This window comes from Hippopotamus amphibius, chromosome 16 (genome assembly GCF_030028045.1).
Source record: "Hippopotamus amphibius kiboko isolate mHipAmp2 chromosome 16, mHipAmp2.hap2, whole genome shotgun sequence".
In the NCBI taxonomy this organism is placed as follows: Eukaryota; Metazoa; Chordata; class Mammalia; order Artiodactyla; family Hippopotamidae; genus Hippopotamus; species Hippopotamus amphibius.
Genome location: NC_080201.1, coordinates 17435681 through 17454988, shown reverse-complemented (window position 1 = coordinate 17454988; position 19308 = coordinate 17435681). Strand labels below are relative to the sequence as shown.

The 19308-nt window shown below is 39.5% G+C and overlaps 1 protein-coding gene across 1 annotated transcript in view; it reads left to right on the top strand.

The window, feature by feature from the left end:
* Positions 1 to 18631, top strand: part of SNTB2 (syntrophin beta 2) — a 96659-nt gene extending 78028 nt beyond the window's left edge. The window contains exons 6-7 of the mRNA XM_057711765.1: positions 9973 to 10157; positions 11514 to 18631. Coding sequence (XP_057567748.1) covers positions 9973 to 10157; positions 11514 to 11606 — 278 coding nt within the window. The 3' untranslated portion in view covers positions 11607 to 18631. The remainder of the gene's footprint in view (positions 1 to 9972; positions 10158 to 11513) is intronic.
* Positions 18632 to 19308: the final 677 nt, after the last annotated feature.

Here is a 19308-nt window from a genome sequence, read left to right as displayed (position 1 = left end):
AAAATGTGTGCCCAATAGGTACTGAAATAAGCATCTAAAGGAAATAAGCCTCCTGGTCTCTTTCCATTGTTGAAGCTCCCTCTTGTGGCTTGTCTGTATGAATTTGGAGGTATGGTTTCATACATGTATATTTGTGTATATAGTTATGTATGTATATTTTCAGATTGCTTTTCATTTTAACAAGAACAGAGAGTAGTCCAATGAAGACACAATTACAGTTTCTAATATAGTTTTAATTACTTTGAATATCTTGATTGCAAGTTGGGTTACTTAGTTTTGCTCCTGTTTTCTATGTATTTTATTTCATAAAACTCATTTTACAGAATTTACATAAAAAGAGAAAATGTTTTGAGAGCAGAATGTCTTGCGATTTATCTTCCTTTCCATTGCTTTTGGAAAGTGAGGGATCTCCATGGCTTTAGAACTGCATGGGCAGCATTTCCATGGGTCATCTAACACTGGCACAAGGATAGCTTTTTCAGTGTTGTCAGAGTGACACAATTCTTCAACTATTTAGGACCTGCTCTATATTTTCCTCACAACCACAAAGATGATTCAAGCAATGACACCAGTGACTAGATCCCACCTTGGATTTTGACCAAAGCCACCACATCCACACTGTCTTTCTCACTTGTCTGTCTTCCACTCATTTTCTCTATGGAGTGGTTGATCACCACATGAAGGACTGTGGGGCTCTGACTTTTGTCTTAGCCACAGAATGTGCTTCCTGGGATGGAGAAGTCCTTAACTGGAAAGTCTGGATGCTCTGTGTTCCTGGGTGGAGTCCAGGGGTCAGGCCAGCACACTCATCACTGGCATGTGGGGTCACCATATCTTCTTCAAGGATCCAGAAAGATATGCTTCCCAAAACAAAGAGTGCAGCAGGGCTTTTCAACATCTTTTAGTTTTGTGTTGTGTCTTTAGTGTCTGGCGGCTGAACTTCATCTTAATGGAAACCAAAATCTATTCAGTCCTTGGCTCACAGTTGTTTAAATACAGATGGTTTGAGGAGAGGGAGAATAAGAACCACTTGGTTCCTTATATTTTTAAATGGTAATTTTGAACTTTTTTGTTCTCATTCACAGCTTTATTTTAATATTACCTTGGTAATACTTTCCACAATTCAGGTCAATTAATGTACTTATTAATCACTTACTCTGTATTTAGAGCTGTGCCAGACATATTAAACTAGCTGAAAGTAAACCACTTTGATGAGAGCCAGAATTTCTTTAAAATGTGTGTGTGTGTGTGTGTACACGCATGCATGTACTCACGTGTGCAGGCACTTAGTCTGTTACGTCTTTTCTTTTTTTTAATAATTTTATTTATTGGGGATATGTGTATAAAAACAGATGATTGAACCTGGTGTACCCCAAAAAAATAATTAAAAAAATAATAATTTTATTTATTGGCTGTGTTGGCTCTTCATTGCTGTGCACAGGCTTTCTCTATTTGTGTAGAGTAGGGGCTACTCTTTGTCGCAGTGCACAGGTTTTTCATTGCATTCACTTCCCTTGTTGCAGAGCATGGGCTCTAGGCGCACAGGCTTCAGTAGTTGTGGCACGAGGGCTCAATAGTTGTGGCTCATGGGCTCTAGCGCACAGACTCAGTAGTTGTGGCACACAGGCTTAGTTGCTCCTCGGCATGTGGGATCTTACTGGACCAGGAATCGAACCTGTGTCCCCCGCATTGGCAGGTGGATTCTTAACCGCTGCGCCACTAGGGAAGTCCCAGTCTGTTACATCTTAACGTGATATGTATGCCTAGTGTGCACACACCATGTGTATACACATGCATACATAAGCCAGCATGTCCTTCAGAGGCATGTTACCACCTTCTGTTAAATTGTTGAGAGATTCAGAAAGGTTTATTTAAAACTATATTTGTGACACATAATAGTACATAGTCAGGTGTTTATGGTCTAAAGAAAGTCAGGAAGTTGACAAAAAGAAATCAGCTCAGCTTTTTTTTTTTTTTTTTTTTTTTTGTCTCCTATGTGTTTGGTTATAGTTTACGCATTTAGAAGAATTTCAATGACTACTTGTAAGATCTGACTAGTGAATGCCTCTACTGGGCAAATATTGATTGAGTATATACTCCACTTTTATTGACTATACTAAAATAAATAAGGTAGGTGTAGCCCCTTCCTTTGAAGTAAGAAGGACCGAAACAGAATGAATAATAAGTACATGTTGGGGTTGTTATAAGTCATAAATGAGATACATGTGTCATCTAACCCTAACACACAGCTCCATAAGGCAAGTTTTATTACCTCCATTTTCAAGATAAAGGAACTTGGGTTAGTGTGGCTGGAACTTGAATTGGGAACTTTTTAAAAACCAATGTCTTAAGCCCCTGCATTTCCTCCTCTAAATGACGTATTCTTATGGCCAGATTAAACTGCTGGAGGACATATACAGTATCAGTTTCTCTTAATTCATTAAGTCAACAAATTCTTACTGAGTGTTTTATTATTTACAAACTGCTATGCTTTGTAATAAGAGAAATAGAAATAAATAAAACCTACTTCATGTCTTTGACCAAATAGCTGTAAGAAAGGAACATAATATCATGTTCTTCTTTTTAACTCTGAGTGTGATTAGCCCACTGATTATATTTGATGGGCTGGCTTTTCAATGCAGTTACAGAGAATGTTGCCTCAGCCTTTCTTTGAGAGAGTTCTGGGCAGCCCACTCAAATCTCACCCTGCAAATTCCCTGTCCTTCTGGGTTGTTGTGAAAGGCCCAAAGGAGGGTGACAGAGCTCTGCAGCCGCTAAAGGATCTTGCTGGAAACATTGGAGCCCCCAGAGCCCTCTACCAAGTAATTGGCCCCAGAGCATAGACTTACTTTGACATTGGAGTCTTTTTTTTTTTTTTTTTTTGGCTGCATTGGGTCTTTGTTGCTGCGCACGGGCTTTCTCTAGTTGTGGCAAGCTGGAAGCTGCTCTTCCTTGTGGTGTGCAGGTTTCTCATTGCAGTGACTTCTCTTGTTACAGAGCATGGGCTCTAGGCGCACAGGCACATGAGCTTCATTGGTTGCAGTGCACAGGCTCAGTCGTTGTGGCTCATGGGTTCTAGAGCGCAGGCTCAGCAGTGTGGCGCACAGGCTTAGTTGCTCCGAGGCATGTGGGATCTTCCCAGACCAGGGATCGAATCCATGTCCCCTGCTTTGGCAGGCAGATTCTTAACCACTGCGCCACCAGGGAAGCCCCAACATTAGAGTCTTTGTTCTTCATGATACACTGGTAGTCACTACTGTCTCTCATTTAAAAAGACACAGTAGAAAACATAGATTGTATTTACCAGTATTCATCTTGGTGTAACAATGAGGTTTATTATTATTATTTATTATTAGTTAATGAGCCTTTTTTCCCTCTTAGCTTTATTAAATTTTTTACCATTAGGGAACTACTTAAAGAAAGATATCTTTCTTTATATGTAATTACACTAGACAATATCCTCATAGTAGCCAGAGCAGTAGGAGGAAAACCAGGGTGGATGAGGACAGTAAGTGTCAATAGAAGCCTAAGGAAGAGGACTTCAAGGAGAGGACTAGCCAGTAGGGTTAAATGTATCAGTTGGATGGTTTAGGCTGGAATTAACAGAAAATGCTCTCTAAAACTAGATTAAACATTAAAGAAATGCATTATCTTACATAGAAGAGAGAGAGCAAGAGTAAGGGGTGGGGGGTGGGGGGCGCTTGTCTTCCCAGTCACAGGTTCATATGCACACTCTGGACCAGTGGCAGTCACCAGGGGAAAGCCATGCTCTGACTGGCCCAGAGGCTATCTTCCCTTGAAGTTGAGGTCACCCTTCCCTGAAACACATTAAGAGAGACTAGAAACCTGAAGAAAATTGGAGTTTGGCTGTAAAAGAATAATGGAGAAATAAAAGCTGGATAGACAGCCAACAATGAGTCCTACAAGTATCAAGACGAGAGCTAAAGACGTGGCTCAGATTTAGGAACATGGAAATAATTGGTGCCCTTGCAGAGCGACGCTTGGGGTGTGATGGCACTGGCAGCATGCAGAGGGCTGAGGGTTGCATGGGAGCTGAACCATGGATAAACTGCATGTACACAGCTCTTTTAAGACGTTTTGCAGTGAAGAGGAGGGAAGGGGAGTGGCAGAAAGAGGAAGGTAAAGAGTTGAGTAGTGGCATTTCTTATAATGATGAGAGAGACCTGAACATCTAAAAAAGTTAATGGGAGGGGTCTGGCTTAGAGGGAGGTGTTAAAAATGCAAGAGGAAGAAGGAATAATCAACTTTGGCCAGTTTCTGAGAAGGTGGCAGTGGATGGGATCCAAAACACAGGTGGAGGGGTTGGCCTTAGCCTGGAAGTGGGACAGAGGGGAGAGAGGAGGGATTGAGTGGAGATGTACAGTCACACTTTAGCTGTTAAAGTGGGCATTGCCTTTTATTCCTGAGTAATTTGTGCTGAAGACATCCCTGGCTTTTACTCCATCCCTAACACTAAGTGCAATTACAGGCTACTTTTATGTTGTTTGAATTGTTAAAGTTGTATCATACTTGTATAACCTGAAAAACAATTTTTATTTATTTATTTTTTTTGCCTAAGGAACCATTGATTAGTCCCCATACACCAAAACCATCATGATAAAGAATTTTATAATGTAATATTACTGAGAAGCTGGAAAAAACATTAGAATTTTAGTTTGAGGATTTCCTGGGAAGTCTAGGGCTGAAAATAGTGGATTGTGCTGGGGCCCAAATATTGGCCCTCTTGTCCCAATCCTAATGTCTAATATTTACCCAATTAAGTAAGGTCAGCGTAATCATCTGGAATTATACCCCCAAAACAGGTGCTAATGCTCAGATCAGTAGTTCTCAATCCCAGCTGCACAGTGGACTAGCCTGGACAGCTCTTTAATAATACTGATACCTCAGGTCTGCCTCCATAGATTTTAATTCAGTAGGCTAGGGCAGTAAAAGGTCCAAAAGCTTTTTGGAACTTTAATGGGTTAAGAACCACTACTCTAGATTTTCAAATGAAAAACAATAGATTATATTATTAAGCAGTCAGAACTATTTATTAGTTAAAAATAAATGAATGTGTACAACTCTGAATACACGAAAAACCATTGAGTTGCATACTTGAAATGGATAAGTTGTAGGGTATGTGAGTTATGTATCAATAAAGCTTTTTTTTAAAAATCATGTGACATTCTACATTTTGAAGGGAGAGAAGGGGAAAAAATTTAGTGAATTCTGTTTAATGAACATTTTAAATGGAACAACTACTCACTATCCTCAAGTTGTCACTGACTGGTCAGGAAGCAAATGGAAATAACTGTCAGGCATGACAGTGACTGTTGTCATCTGACTGTCCTTGGTTTCAGTGCGGTCCACTGGGTCATCAAGCAGCAGCGCCTTCATTTCTGACAGTCCTGGGGTGCTCTGTGAACTCACCAGAGAGCCTCCTGGGTCTTCTTCCAAGTGAGCTGGAGCATAGCCCTCCACAGGCCTTAACTCCTGCAGTCTCCCTCTGTCTCCTCCTCTCCCGCTTCTGAACCTCCATCCTGTGCCTCCATCTATTTCTAGAGCCCCCCTCAATACCTCACTCATTCTTCCTCCCAACCCCCCACTCCCGAAGAGTCTATTTTATTTTCATTTTAAAAAATTTTATACAATTTTAAAGGTTACTTTCAATTTATAGCTATTACAAAATATTGGCTATATTCCCTGTGTTGTACAGTACATCCTTGGGCCTATCTTACACCCAGTAGTTTGTGCCTCCCGTGCCCCAACCCCTATGTTCTCCCCCACAACCCCGGTAACCACTAGTTTGTTCTCTATATCTGTGAGTCTGCTTTTTTTTTTTAAATATGGTTTTTGCTCTTTAGTCTGTTAATGTGGCATTTATTTATTGGCTGCGTTGGGTCTTCGTTGCTGCTCTCAGGCTTTCTCCAGTTGAGGTGGGCGGGGGCTACTCTTCTTTGAGTTGCATGGGCTTCTCATTGCAGTGGCTTCTCTTGTTGCTGAGCATGGCCTCTAGGCACATGGGCTCAGTAGTTGTGGCTCTCGGGCTCTAGAGTGCAGGCTCAGTAGCTGTGGCGCATGGGCTTAGTTGCTTCGAGGCATATGGGATCTTCCCTGACCAGCACTGGAACCCATGTCCCCTGCATTGGCAGGTGGATTCTTAACCACTGTGCCACCATGGAAGTCCTGCTTCTTTTTTGTTATATTCACTAGTTTGTTACATTTTTTAGATTCCATGTATAAGTGGTACATGGAACCATACAGTCCAATAAAGCTATTATTAAAAAAAATAAATGGGTATAGTAATTGAAACCTTAAAGGTGAAGTCAGAATTTTCAAGTGCAGCTTATTCATGATACCAGGAAATTCTCATCGGTGAACTTTGTTTAGAATGCCTGAACTTGGATGAGTACATGTGGGAAACTCGAAATTCCTGGTTTTATAGGCCTTGCTCCTCTACTGCCTCCCACCCCACCCCTGATCATCACCTTGTTCCTGACCCCTACAACAGGTTGGGGGTATTGAAGGTCTTGGGGTGAGAGGAATTAGAGAAGAGATGAGGTTGTCTGTTTTGCATATTACTTGGTAAGAACTTTTTCCAGAAAACTCTTAAAGTTTATTATTTTCATTTTTACATGAGTTAAAATTTATGATGACTAATTCTTATGTACAGTACACACCCAAGAAAGTACTTTTTATTACGACCTAACTGAAATAGTACCTCTATTAAGCCAATTCCAATCCCTCAGAGTTTATCTACTTCCCCCTCCTCTATCCTCCCACAGTATTTTGTCCATTTCTCTATTATAGCACCTACTTCATTTTGCTGTATCCATATTTCCTTTTCTTTCTCACTTGTCTAAATAGGAACCATCTTTTGTTCAGCTCTGTGTCTCCCTGCACCTAACACAGTGTCTGGCACATAGTAAGTCCTCAGAACCATTGTTTTCCCAGTATAGATTGGTTGTGATTACCTGTCTGCTCTGCTGCATTATGAGAGCAGAGAATTTTTTAAAATAAGAATAATTAATTAATGAACAAACCAACCAACAAACTAAGACATAATTCACAATTCAACCGGACAGTTAGTTTTCATGTATGTTTTCAGATTATTCTGAGTCCAGGCTCATGAAGTTGCTTCCCTTATCTTCGGCTCTGCCCACCATCAATGCACTATGTGCCCGACGCAAGGAACACAAAGCACCCACTTCTGAGTGCTGTTTATCTCCCCCCCTTGATTTCCTCAAAAACTGTAGTTTCTTCCTCTCTTAAACTTCAATATTTGATGTTCTATGATTGTCCTTGAATGCTGCTGTTGTGTGTCTTTTAATATTTCTAGTAACAACCCAGTCAAGTAAAATTAGTATGTTAAATTTCTTACCATTTGGGAATTCCCTGGTGGTCCACTGGTTAGGACTCCATGCTTCCACTGCAGGGGGCACCAGTTCGATCCCTGGTCAGGGAACTAAGATCCTGCATGCCATGAGGCGCAGCCAAAAAAAAAAATTTTCTTACCACTTATCTCTATATTGAGGTGGATGATGGATTTATAGCCATCCAAAAGGATTTCAGTTGAATCAAGAAACCAGGATGGTTATAATAAGCCACCTGGATCAGCTCAGAGCTTTGTTAAGGAGGCCCAGATTCTGCCCCATCAGAATAGGGCCACTTCTCACAGGTGCCTGCCCTTCTCACACACACACTCCCTTTCTCTCCCTCCCTCCCTCCTCCCCCCACCCCTGGTTAACAGCAGAGTCAGAGGCTTATTTCTCTTTGGTTCATTATTCCTGAGACTCTCTGAGGGTGAGGGGTGTCAGGTACTTAATCACATTGCCTCAACTGTTTAATTACTATTTAGGGAGAAACCATTTAACTAAGACTATTAGGCACAATTTTTATGGCCAGTTCATATTCTTATTCAAAATTATCTGGTATTATAAGTTTTAAAAAAGCTCAGTTCTAAACCTAAACATATTCAGTATGACCTTTACTTCTTCTCTTCCAAGTTGAGATAATCTTAAACAGTATTCTGTTTTTTAAAGTAATACACATAGGGACTTCCTAGGTGGTGCAGTGGGTAAGAATCCGCCTGCCAATGTAGGGGACACAGGTTCAAGCCCTACCCCAGGAAGATCCCACATGCCGCGGAGCAACTAAGCCCATGCGCCACAACTATTGAACCTGCACTCTAGAGCCCGTGAGCCACAACTATTGAGCCCATGTGCTGCAACTACTGAAGCCCGCGCGCCTAGAGCCCGTGCTCTGCAACAAGAGAGGCCACTGCAATGAGAAGCCTACGCACCACAATGAAGAGAAGCCCTCGCTCGCTGCAACTAGAGAAAGCCCATGTGCAGCAGCGAAGACCCAACACAGCCAATAAAATAAACAAATAAATTAATTAATTTAAAAAAAAAGTAATACACATAGACACTGATATTTGCTTTGTTTCCTTCCCTCCTGAGGGGAGACAATCCTAAGCAGAACATTTAAGAAATCTGTAATACAAAAAGCTTGTTGAGGGTTAATGGCTTGCCTTTGCTGGCTGTGATCACCTGATTTCACTCCTCTAGTGACACGCCTGCAGGCAGAAATACTCAACCCTGACCCTGCACTGGCACCTTCTCCAGCTAGTGCTGTAAGGACTTGGGTGGATGCTTGTTCTCTGAGCTTATCTTTTCTAGACTAGAACTGACCCCTCTCTTCTCATCAGACCTCAATACCCTACTATGCTGTAACTTCAGAGATATTAATAGAATAAAATTCTCTTGAAAACTGTAGCCTGGTTGCCTTGATTGGGCAAACCCCTTAGCCAATCACTTAAGAGATTATTGCATTGGAAATCCTCCACAGGTAGTTAATTTTATCCATGTCCCCACCCCGCCTCCACCCACCCAATGTTCCTTTTCTGAAGGTTATTAATATTCTGAGTTCATTGTTCAAAACTCTCCTCTTCGAACAGTGCTGCAAAGGGACACTGCCAATATTGATCTGTTACTCCTTTTCCTTATTTCTTAAACATGCGAGCTGCCTTGACTAACGATGTTTTTCGTATCAAGCAAAAGGATACACTGGCCTGGCTATGAGGACTTGCTTGTTTGGGAGCCATTCTTCCTGTTCACAGTGATCAAGCCTCAATCAACTGTGGTCCTTTATGTGATTGTAAGCTCAGCTCTCAGAGGACTATCTCAATTCCATGTCACAGAGGGCCTCTCACTTGTAGCCTCTGTACTAACAACAAAACTGCTCAAATGTTAGTGAAACAGGGACTTCACTAGTCTCGACAGAAGACATTTGGCAGTCTCGATGATTAGGTCTATTTGGTCCCATCAATTCAGATGTATCTTTTGAATTGTATCTTTGATAGGACTGACAGTGTGACTTCTCAGATATCAACCAGTTCATGTTACTTCCCCTGAAAGGTGCCTCTGCCTTTTCTCCTGTGGATGTTCCTCCTTCTTGCCCACTTGAAACCTTCTTCCTACTTCTCACTGCCTATCAAGTTTGACCAGTTTGGGGGCCTTTCTCAAGTCCCATCTCCTCCAGGAAACCTTTCCTTGACTTTGGCCTTATTCATTTTTGTGTTTAGTCATGTTCTACATTCTCTGCCTTAAGCAGAGATTTCATGTGTATGCCTGTCATTCATGAGGTCTTGAGAGCAGGGACCGTGCCTCTTACTTCTCCAGTACCACACATAGCTGACTGTCAGCACCAGTGTTCACTTGATACTTACTGAACTGAACTGACTCAGATCAGATGTCAAGGAAAGTTATGGTAATTTCTTCCTCATCTCAATCAAGATGTTGACTTGAGTGACCAAAACAAAACTCACTTCAGAACATCGCTTTCAAATAGGTTAGGTATCACACATTCTCAGGAGTTTCTTTTCCCTTTTTTGAAGTCAGGAGAAGCCTTTGTCACTTTCTAACTGAAGTAGGAACTTTATTAATGATATTTTTTGCTTGTCTTCAATAGGCTGCACATTAAATGGCCAAGAGGTGAGACTCACTGTCCACTATGAAAGTGGCTTCACTATCTCCAGGGAAAATGGAGGTTCCAGCAGCATACTGTACCGCTACCCCTTCGAAAGGCTGAAAATGTCTGCTGATGATGGCATCAGAAATCTGTATCTGGATTTTGGTGGTCCCGAGGGAGAGCTGGTAAGCATGTTTCTGAAAAACATTTTTATTGTAATAGATATTCTCTTTCTTATCACTTTTTACCTCTTCTATAGAAAATTATGGACTTACAGACTGATATTCCATTTGGAGCCAGGAAATTTCTTCTTCAGTTTTCAAAGATGCATGGGTTTTGTTTTAGGGTTTTGTTGTGTTTTGGTTTTTTTGATTTTTTTTCTTTTTCCCACATTAGGAAATCATTCCCTTTTTTAAAAGTTTTGTTTGAATGTTAGAAAGAAAAAATAAATGGCCCTTTAGAGAAACAGTCTTTTATCAAAAATAAGATATAAAATACTAAACCTGGCAAACCTTAATAAATGAATTCCATCCATTGCCATTATCAGCAATTTGTTGGGATAAGAGTTAAAAGTAATAAAGTAACTTCATTGCTACAGAAATTCTGATCAGAAAAAAAAGATACGGAGGTATGTCCATACAGCCATCATCTTTTTCGACTTCCTTGTCCTTTAAAGGAAATATCGACAGGAATTTATGAGTCCCCTTGGAGAACTAGAGAAGTGTGTCAAGTATACTTCAGAAATCAGAAATCATGATGAAGGAGCCAGAGTCATGCCTTTTCTCTCTTATCAGTATTGAGCCAGTAGTTTAAGTCTTATCTTTTACGTGAAATCTTATGTCCATTGACATAGTCACAATAGGTGTAAATTTGGAAAACAGAATCTTGAAATTTTAGAACTGAAAGAGATCTTAGAGATAATATAGTTCAAACTCCAAATGAGAAAACTGTGGCTAGAAATCTTATTTTAAATGATGAACGTTTAGGAAACTATAGATAGCCATGGACTTCAAAAGCCTGTTCATCTGGTGTCAGCTGTCCAAATTAGAGCCCTGTGCTTAGGAAGGTATAATTAGCCCTCCCAACTAGCCTCAAGAGTTGTCGTTCCCACCACAAACTGATAAGGGGTGTCATAAATCATACACATGGATGGTCACACTTCAGCTGAATTCACTGTGACTCCCCCTGGGAAATAATACTTACAGTCAGTGGTTTCCACATAGGATATTCCTCTTTCCTTACATCCTCTACTTTTAAGTTCTTCCTGCCTGACATGGTAGAATCTAGTACATCACCAATAGTGTCCTAACTGTGGATGTGAAGTCTCACGCTAGTGTTTAATTATGACACAGAATAACGCTACTTCAGTGTACGCTTCAATTTGTGGCTCTAAGTTCCCAAGAGTTGCCATAAATCTGGCACATCCTTTATTCAAGTTCTTTTTAAAAAGTAGAACATCATGTCCAAATTTGTTTATTTTGCATGTTTGTTTATTAAAGCATCTGTATATAGTAGTGATAATTAATGTCCTTTCTCCACAGACCATGGACCTGCACTCCTGTCCAAAGCCGATTGTATTTGTGTTACACACATTCTTGTCGGCCAAAGTCACTCGCATGGGACTGCTTGTATGAGCAGCAAAAAAATCAGTAAAGAGCATTGAATGTCACAAGAAGTATTTCCACCTCAAAAAAAAAAAGAAAAAAAGCACAAAAAGAAAGCTCTTTGCTCTCTCCTCCAGCACAGTGCCTTGACAAGGACCTGCAAATCACTGCTGAACTGTAACCATGTCTAAAGAAGAGCTTGTCTTTTACAAGCTACCTTGGCCAGAAATTCTAGGATTCTAATAAGCTCCAAAATGAAGCTGTTGATTTATTGTCTAGTTTCCTAATGTGGTTTCTAAGTAATTAGGTTTATTTCTCTTGTTAAGAAGGGTGGCTCATTCTTTTTCTTTTTGGACATAATGAAACATCTAAGAGATTTTTTTTTTCTTCTTTTTCTTTTTCTAGTAGAATTTGTTTCAGGCTTAACCTTGATCTCTTGCTTGGGACAACTATCTCTTCCCAGGTGCTAGTTTGCAGCAGCCTGTGCTTCTTGGTCACTCCATATAGGTTATACATTTTGTTGGAGATTACTGTCCTCACTTACTCCTTCTACCCTAGGAAGTCCTTGAATTGCATCACTAAAGGGTTCCTCATCTGTCCTGGCTCTCCCTGCATCCCACCCTGGCCATCACTTCCACTGCATCACAAGCTTTGCCACTCATAAGTGCTAACTTTAGGACTTGGAACTTGCAAGATTTGGTTTGCCTTGCCTTCCACTCCCTTTCTAGTACTGACCAACTTGAAAAGCAAGTGGGAAACCACTGCTTTGAAAGAAAAGTTTTGCTTGTTTTAGGATTTTCTAATTTTATCCTTGGTAGGAGCCAGGGGATAAGATTTATTTTAAAAGAAAATCCTCATTTTAGCCTAAACCATTTTTTATTGCTTACCAAATGTGCCTTTGGTTAGGGTTAGTGGAGCTTTATTAATCACTATTTGAATAACTGGATATCACTGCCATTCCAGGGAGATCATCTATCCTAATTTTGAGGAGTAGCCTTGAGGTGGGTTTCCTTAGTGTGGTATCTTTTCCAGTTGGCATATCTCTTCAAGGAAGATAAATCCTGGAGAGCCAGCTTGTTTAAAGAGTACACTTTGTCGGTGAAGCCAGCTTGCTCTTCAGCACAAACATTGTGTCGCGTTGCTTTGGGCTGTGTGAGCCCACGCAGGATCCTGGCCCTGGCCCTCTCCCTCTGTGGCAGCAGAGTGGCATCCGTCAGCAGCTGCTAATTCAGTGCTGGCTCAGTGATGCCTCCTATGATGGGCAGGGTGATGAAACCATGGAACAGCTACTAGGCTTTGCTAAGCATCACCAGATGTCATCATTAGGACATAACAGTAGTAAGATTGCTGATTTTGTGGTACTGGAGAATCACACTCAGCTTCTTTTTCCTAATTATGAAGGAGGTATATGTCTGAAAACATTTAAAATAGTATAATCGCTATGTAAAATGTCAAGGTTAGCACAGTCCTCAGATCTGAAAGAAAAGGTAACATTGACTTGGATGTTCTCTGTGCTCTCTGAAGAAGGGCCCAGGAATAGTTATTTACTAGAGTTATCAGGCATGCCATAAGAGGACGTGAGCACTCTGGAGGGTGGAGGAGAGTAGCAGTCCAAAGATGAAAAAGAAAAAACCCCCACAAATGTACTATTTGCAAAGCAAGAGCTATTTGGTTTGAGTGCAGACTGACCTGTAGGTGGGACATATAAAAGAGCAGACTCGTGAGCAGAGAGAGAGCTAGTTAGACGTTATAACCTCGTTGTCTTCCCTCTGCCCGATGAATCAGTTCTTCCCCCAGCTCCAGTCCCCAAAATGAATTGTCTGATCTACTTAAACTGGAAATTGAAATCTAGACTAAAATATATCTTTTAAGAGCTTTTTTATGTTTTGAAAATTCATAAACCTAAGTTTGGTTCCATCTAGGATACATTTGCAAGTCAGAGACGAAAGAAAGAATCTTGAAGATCTAGCTATGATATCTCGAAGCAGAATTTCAACACAGAATACCCTCAGAATAAGGGAGCTTAGACACTTTTTGCAGTGAGAGTATTATTAATCTGAGAAGTTGCAGTCACAGACTTCTGCAGCCAAGCCATTTGGTGAGGTTTTCTGTTAGTATGAAAGGCTAAGCCTCTGAAAATAAATATTTTCTGGCGGAGCTTCTGAGCCACCCTGCTCATTCCTTACATGAAGATCTGTTCAAAAGGTGTGATTAAAATGTGGGCAGGAGAGGTAAGGCATTGTGTGCATTTAGGCTCATTTTGCTCAAGCTTTAACTGTGACAGCACCAAGATCCATAGGATTTCTAATATCTTTCGAGTCTTGATGTGAAATGAAAGTGTATGGGGGTTTCCTTTGACTACTAGCACCCCAAGAGCAAGAGCCCTTCAGCTGCTTTGTTTAACATACTTCAGCAGCTTTCTAGTCATGGGTGACAAGGCTGTTCTTCAATTAAGTGTGTTTGTGGGATGTTCAAACCACAAATGAAGTGCTTTTTATGAATGGGACAGCCTTGATAAATAGGTATTTTGTATTAAGATGCCAAAATGTGGCAAATTATTTTCAAATGATAATTGAAAATGGGCATTTTTGATATTTCACATCTTTTATAGAACAGCTGACTTTTCATTTTTCATTTTGAATTAGGAAAATTGTTGAGAATGTGGTGGGCTTCCATGTGTAGAGTGGAAAGGAGCTGCAGAGCAGTGTCCCCCTCATTCCAGTGGACACTCCTTGTGCCCGCGGGACCCAGGGCTTAGACGTCTTCTCCACATTCCACACAGACGCCTACAAGCAGCCAATTGGTGTGTGAATTCTTCCTCCTCGTTCTCTAAAACTTCTCCCTTCCCTCTCAAAAAAAAAGGGGGAGGCGGGAGGGGGAGGAAAGGAAGAAAAGGCTCAGTTATACTTTTCCTGGAAAAGGTGAGTCCTTTCCTTAAGTCTTCAAACAAACCTTACCTGGAAATTAGTAGCTAATATTTTATATGAAGAAATACCTTAATGTATGTTTATACAGTATTTATTAGGTAGTTGAACTGTAAACTCACCTACCTAGTAGAGTTTCAGATTAAATATTGGGAAATGTACAGGAATCAAAAGTGTTACTTTAAATGTCATTCACCTATTTTAAAGCCATGTTTTAGCACTTTTTAGGCTAGCTAAAGTCTGATAGTGCCTGTTTTTATCATCTGTACTCTCACAAAGTTTGTTATTGAAAATTATTGCATGCAGGAGAGATCAAATTATTTATTTTATATTTTTATAAGTGGAAAAATCTCTCTAACCAACAAATGATTAAAATTGTTACTGATTATTTTCTTAATTTATCCTCCTAACAGCATGGTAACAAAGCTTTTTTCAGCCGATTAAATGCACTTAGCTAATAAACCAAAATTTACTCTTTAAAAAAATTTAAGCTGTGTGGAATCTGGACAAGACTATGTTTCTCCTAGAAAAACACATTTCATTGTAAATGGTTTTGATGGACAAAAGTGTGTCCACTTTTGAGAAAAGGTTATAATGGATTTTTTTAATTTCGAGAGAACTTCCAGGTCTCCTTGCTTAATTTATATCCATATTTGTAATTCAAGTTATCTTGTAAGCTGCTATGCAAAATTCATTAAAATCCCTACCTATTTAAAGAGTTAAACATTTTTGAAGCTTTCAGGGATGACCTGTAGACTTAAGCACTTTCTCTGCTTTTTTTTTGTCTCTTAGACACTTACGCTGAATTATGTTCTTGTTATCTTCACTGGTTATAAGCTATTGATTGTACATAATATTTAAACCATCCAAATATCCAGCATACATTTCCACGACGCTGCCATCCGCTGTTGCCGCCATGAATGAAATGTCTGGTTAGAAAGCCAAAGGTCATTTTTTTTTCAATATCCAATGAAGAAGTAAAATGTCAGATCTCTTTGGTCTCAAAGCATATTGAGATCTGCATATCTGTGTGAGGAAAAGAGACTTATTTGGGATTCTGCTTAAACTTTAAGTTGAATTTGATTGTAGTCATGTCCATTTGTTTTATATGTCTCTATCAGGTCATTACGTGCCAGGTGGTATTATATCCTGCCTTGAGACTGGAAATCTCTTTCATTTAAATTTGAATTCTTATTGTGGCTTTTTTTTTTCTCCATTAGATCAAAGCAGAGGAATCTGCCATCTTCTACCATTCTCTCTGTGTCCCTATTTTAATTGTCTGGTAATCTAGAATTATTTTGTTATACATACTGTCTTTAAAAACCGACAGCAGCAATCCACCCACCCCGGGCCACCTTTTTAGGCTATATAGTTCGCTGTGCTGGGCATAGAGACAATAAATATGTGATGACAGACAGTTCTAAAATAATTATGCTGTATATCAGGATTATGTGTTTTTGAGCAATATAGCTATTCGTATGGTATAATGATACTAAGTAAAATTTGTTTTACACTAGTAATAGACTACTTAAGTGGTTGATTTGAAACCCTTTCTCCAAAGCACACACATACATACATCTAGCAGATCAGTGATAATTTCACGCTAAGGTAAGGTACAGTAAATAGACATACAGAACACATTTGTCTCTTTTTGACACTAGCTAAACTGCCAACTGGAAGAATGGTTGTTATGTATTAACTTGAAAAAATATTTTAACAAGATTTCTTCTTTTTTAAACTTGATAAAATTGAGGCTAATCTCTTGTCACCTCTATCCTCCCTTTCCTCTTTAGGTGACTAAACCAAAGCATTTTTTGGTTTTAAAAGTGAACTACATTTGATGTAATGCATAAATGTGCTGTTTGCAAATGATTGCTTGCTCTCCAATGAACATTTGATTGTATTCAACAAAAATCTACCATATGAACTGTAATCCTTGAATTGCCACAAAATAGATTGGTTCAAACTAAAAGGATGTAACAGGGAAATGATACTTTATTTTACTGTAAGATTAGTATATTCTGGTAGATTCTAACTTCTGAGTCCTGTAAGTACTTTACTCAGTTTTGTAATAATCTTACCTCCATGCCATTGACACAAATGCAAAAGTTTTTGAGTCCCTCTTTATCCCAGTCACATATACATCCTTGGAACCTGATCATCACCTCTTCCACAGTGATAGAAGTCTCTTATGAATAGACAAAAGGTTCTTTGGAGCCTTAGAGAAATTTTTGAAACTGCAAATCTAGTCAATGATATGTTAATTCATGGATTCTTTCATCCAGTAAGCTTTTATTAATGTACAGTTCTTCACAAGCACTCTGAAGGGTCCAAAAGAAAGTTCCTGCCCTCAAGTAATACGTAATCCATTATTTCTCAATCACACCATGTCATGTATTTATCGGTCAGAGGTTAAGTAATTAACCACCTCATATTTTTACCAAAGTATATCTGTAGTTCTGCTCATGTGGCAAACTGGAAAATGTTTAAAAGGATGCTCAGTCTTTGGTTCATGCCAGCATGAAAGAACTCCAAGCACATTTAAGTAGGTTGGTCTTTTCATCATGCATCATTTTTTAATGCAAAATCAGGCTATAGTTTGGGAAGGAGAATAGTGTAGAATATCCTTAGTGAGATAAATCACATCAAAAACAACAAAAAGTAAGCTCTATTGCCCAAAGTGGATCAATGAGAAAGTCTTTTTAAAGAAAGGTTTCTTTTAACTATAAATAGAAAAGATAAATGTATATTTCATCTACCTGCTTTATAGATTGTGCTCAGCCAGCCATTTCCACACTTCTAGCCTTTAAGCAACTCATTTGCTGAAAGTCCTTGCATGTGGTAGATGGACTGTTGCTCCATCTGAGAGATCAAAATAATGAAGATATTTAAAATTTATCAAAATTCCACTTATTCTAGAATACCCGGACATTCAAACTCGGTAAAAAGGGCACCTAAAAAAAATAAGAGAGGTTGCATGAATTTTTCCATATTTTCCTTCAGTGACAGTCCCTTTCTATCCAGCTTGCCTTCCATCCATCGCTAGAGGCAGCCTTTCTGGCAACAGCTTTTGTCATGCCAAGAAAGGCCCTGAGATGTCAGTGACCGGAATGGCATAGGGAACACATGGGCTCAGGGCTCCTTCCCCTTGGTTTTCAGTGTCCTGGAGTTATGCACACAAATTAGGTCATGCCTTCAATGTCTTGGTCTTTACTTTAAACCTACCCTTTGACAATCAGGTGCTATTGATTGTATACTATTGGAACCAGCACATAAGTATTGTCATGTAAGTGTCTGTTCCTCCTAGGTCGGAAGAAGTGCTTTCCTTCTATCTCAGTCCTGTTCAGGTGGGTGTCAGTTACATTTTTTCACCTCTGTTTTGTGAATTAATAGCATTTGGAGGAGAAGAAATTATTTAAACTAACTTCTGGATTTGGCACAATCGTCAGTCTTGATGATACTCTTGACACCTTAAAGCAAATCTGCCCTATCATAAGAACCAATTTCCGATTGTTTTTCTCTAGCTAGGACTCCAGTGTTATGTTTACAGTCTGTTGGATGGGTTCAGCGTGATATGACCTGGGTGCCCAAAGAATCTGTTTCCCTTGTGGTACCAGACCCAAGGTCTTTTAGAAAATAATGTGGCAAACCACTACCTATAAAGGCCTGTTTTGGCTAATCTGTGCAAACTCTGATTATACCCTCTTGTATGTATTCTGTCCTACGCAACCCTAATTTTTTAAGTATTAAGTACTTAGAAAGCTAGAATAACACTTCTACAAAGAATTAAAAGTATGTGATAACTCTGGTTTTTTCCTTCCTTTTGGATCCCTGTATTTAAACAAGACTTCTTTTTAAGTGTTGTTTAAAATTTAGGTCTCAAGTCTTCTGGCATCACCAGACTACCAAATCAAAACCCATGGCATAAAACAGGGCAGTATTTGTGTTCTTAATAATAAAAAAGCTTTATGTGTACTCTGTAAGTATAATGCATAGAAAACACTTTCCCTTGAGTTGCACATCAACATAGAGCATTGTACATTACAATGAAATTTGTAACTTAAGGGTATTATATATATAAATACATAAATACATATATACCTTTGTAACCTTTATACTGTAAATAAAAGAATTGCTTTTAGACTTGTATGTTTTTTCATTTTGTAATGTTAAAATAGTTTCAGACTTACAAGAAAGGTTTAAGAACAGTACAAAGAACTCCTACATCCTCATCACCCAAATTTCCCGATTGTTAACATTTTACTACATTTGTTCCATTACCGGTCTTGTCTTTTTCTGACACGAAGCTCATCACCCTTAAATTCTCTAGTATGTACTTTGCAAACACAAGGACACTCTCCCGTGTAGCCACCCTACAGCCCTCCCAGTCAGGAAATCAGCATTGGTACAACACTACCACCCATCCACAGACCCCATTTCAATGGTGCTGAAAGTCCCAACAATGTCTCCTTTTCCTTTCTGGCACAGGATCCTATCCGGTATCACATGTTGTGTTTGGTTGTCACGTCTTAGCCTCTTCTGGTGCCATTTTTAAACAGATTTAGGACAACTCCAAACTCTTAAAAAACTTAGTTTTGGTTCTAGTTCTACCACTGACCATCTGTGTAATGGGAGCTTTATCATACTTTGAGTCACACAGAGGAGGGGAAAGTGAGACAGGAGATAGTTTCTCACGATTCGTGTTGGGAGATCAGTGCTCCCTTTATTTCGGTATCAGTCACTTTGTGTGATATGTCAGCAAAATTTTGCCCTGGCCCTACCTCTCCAAGACGTTACTCACCTGAACC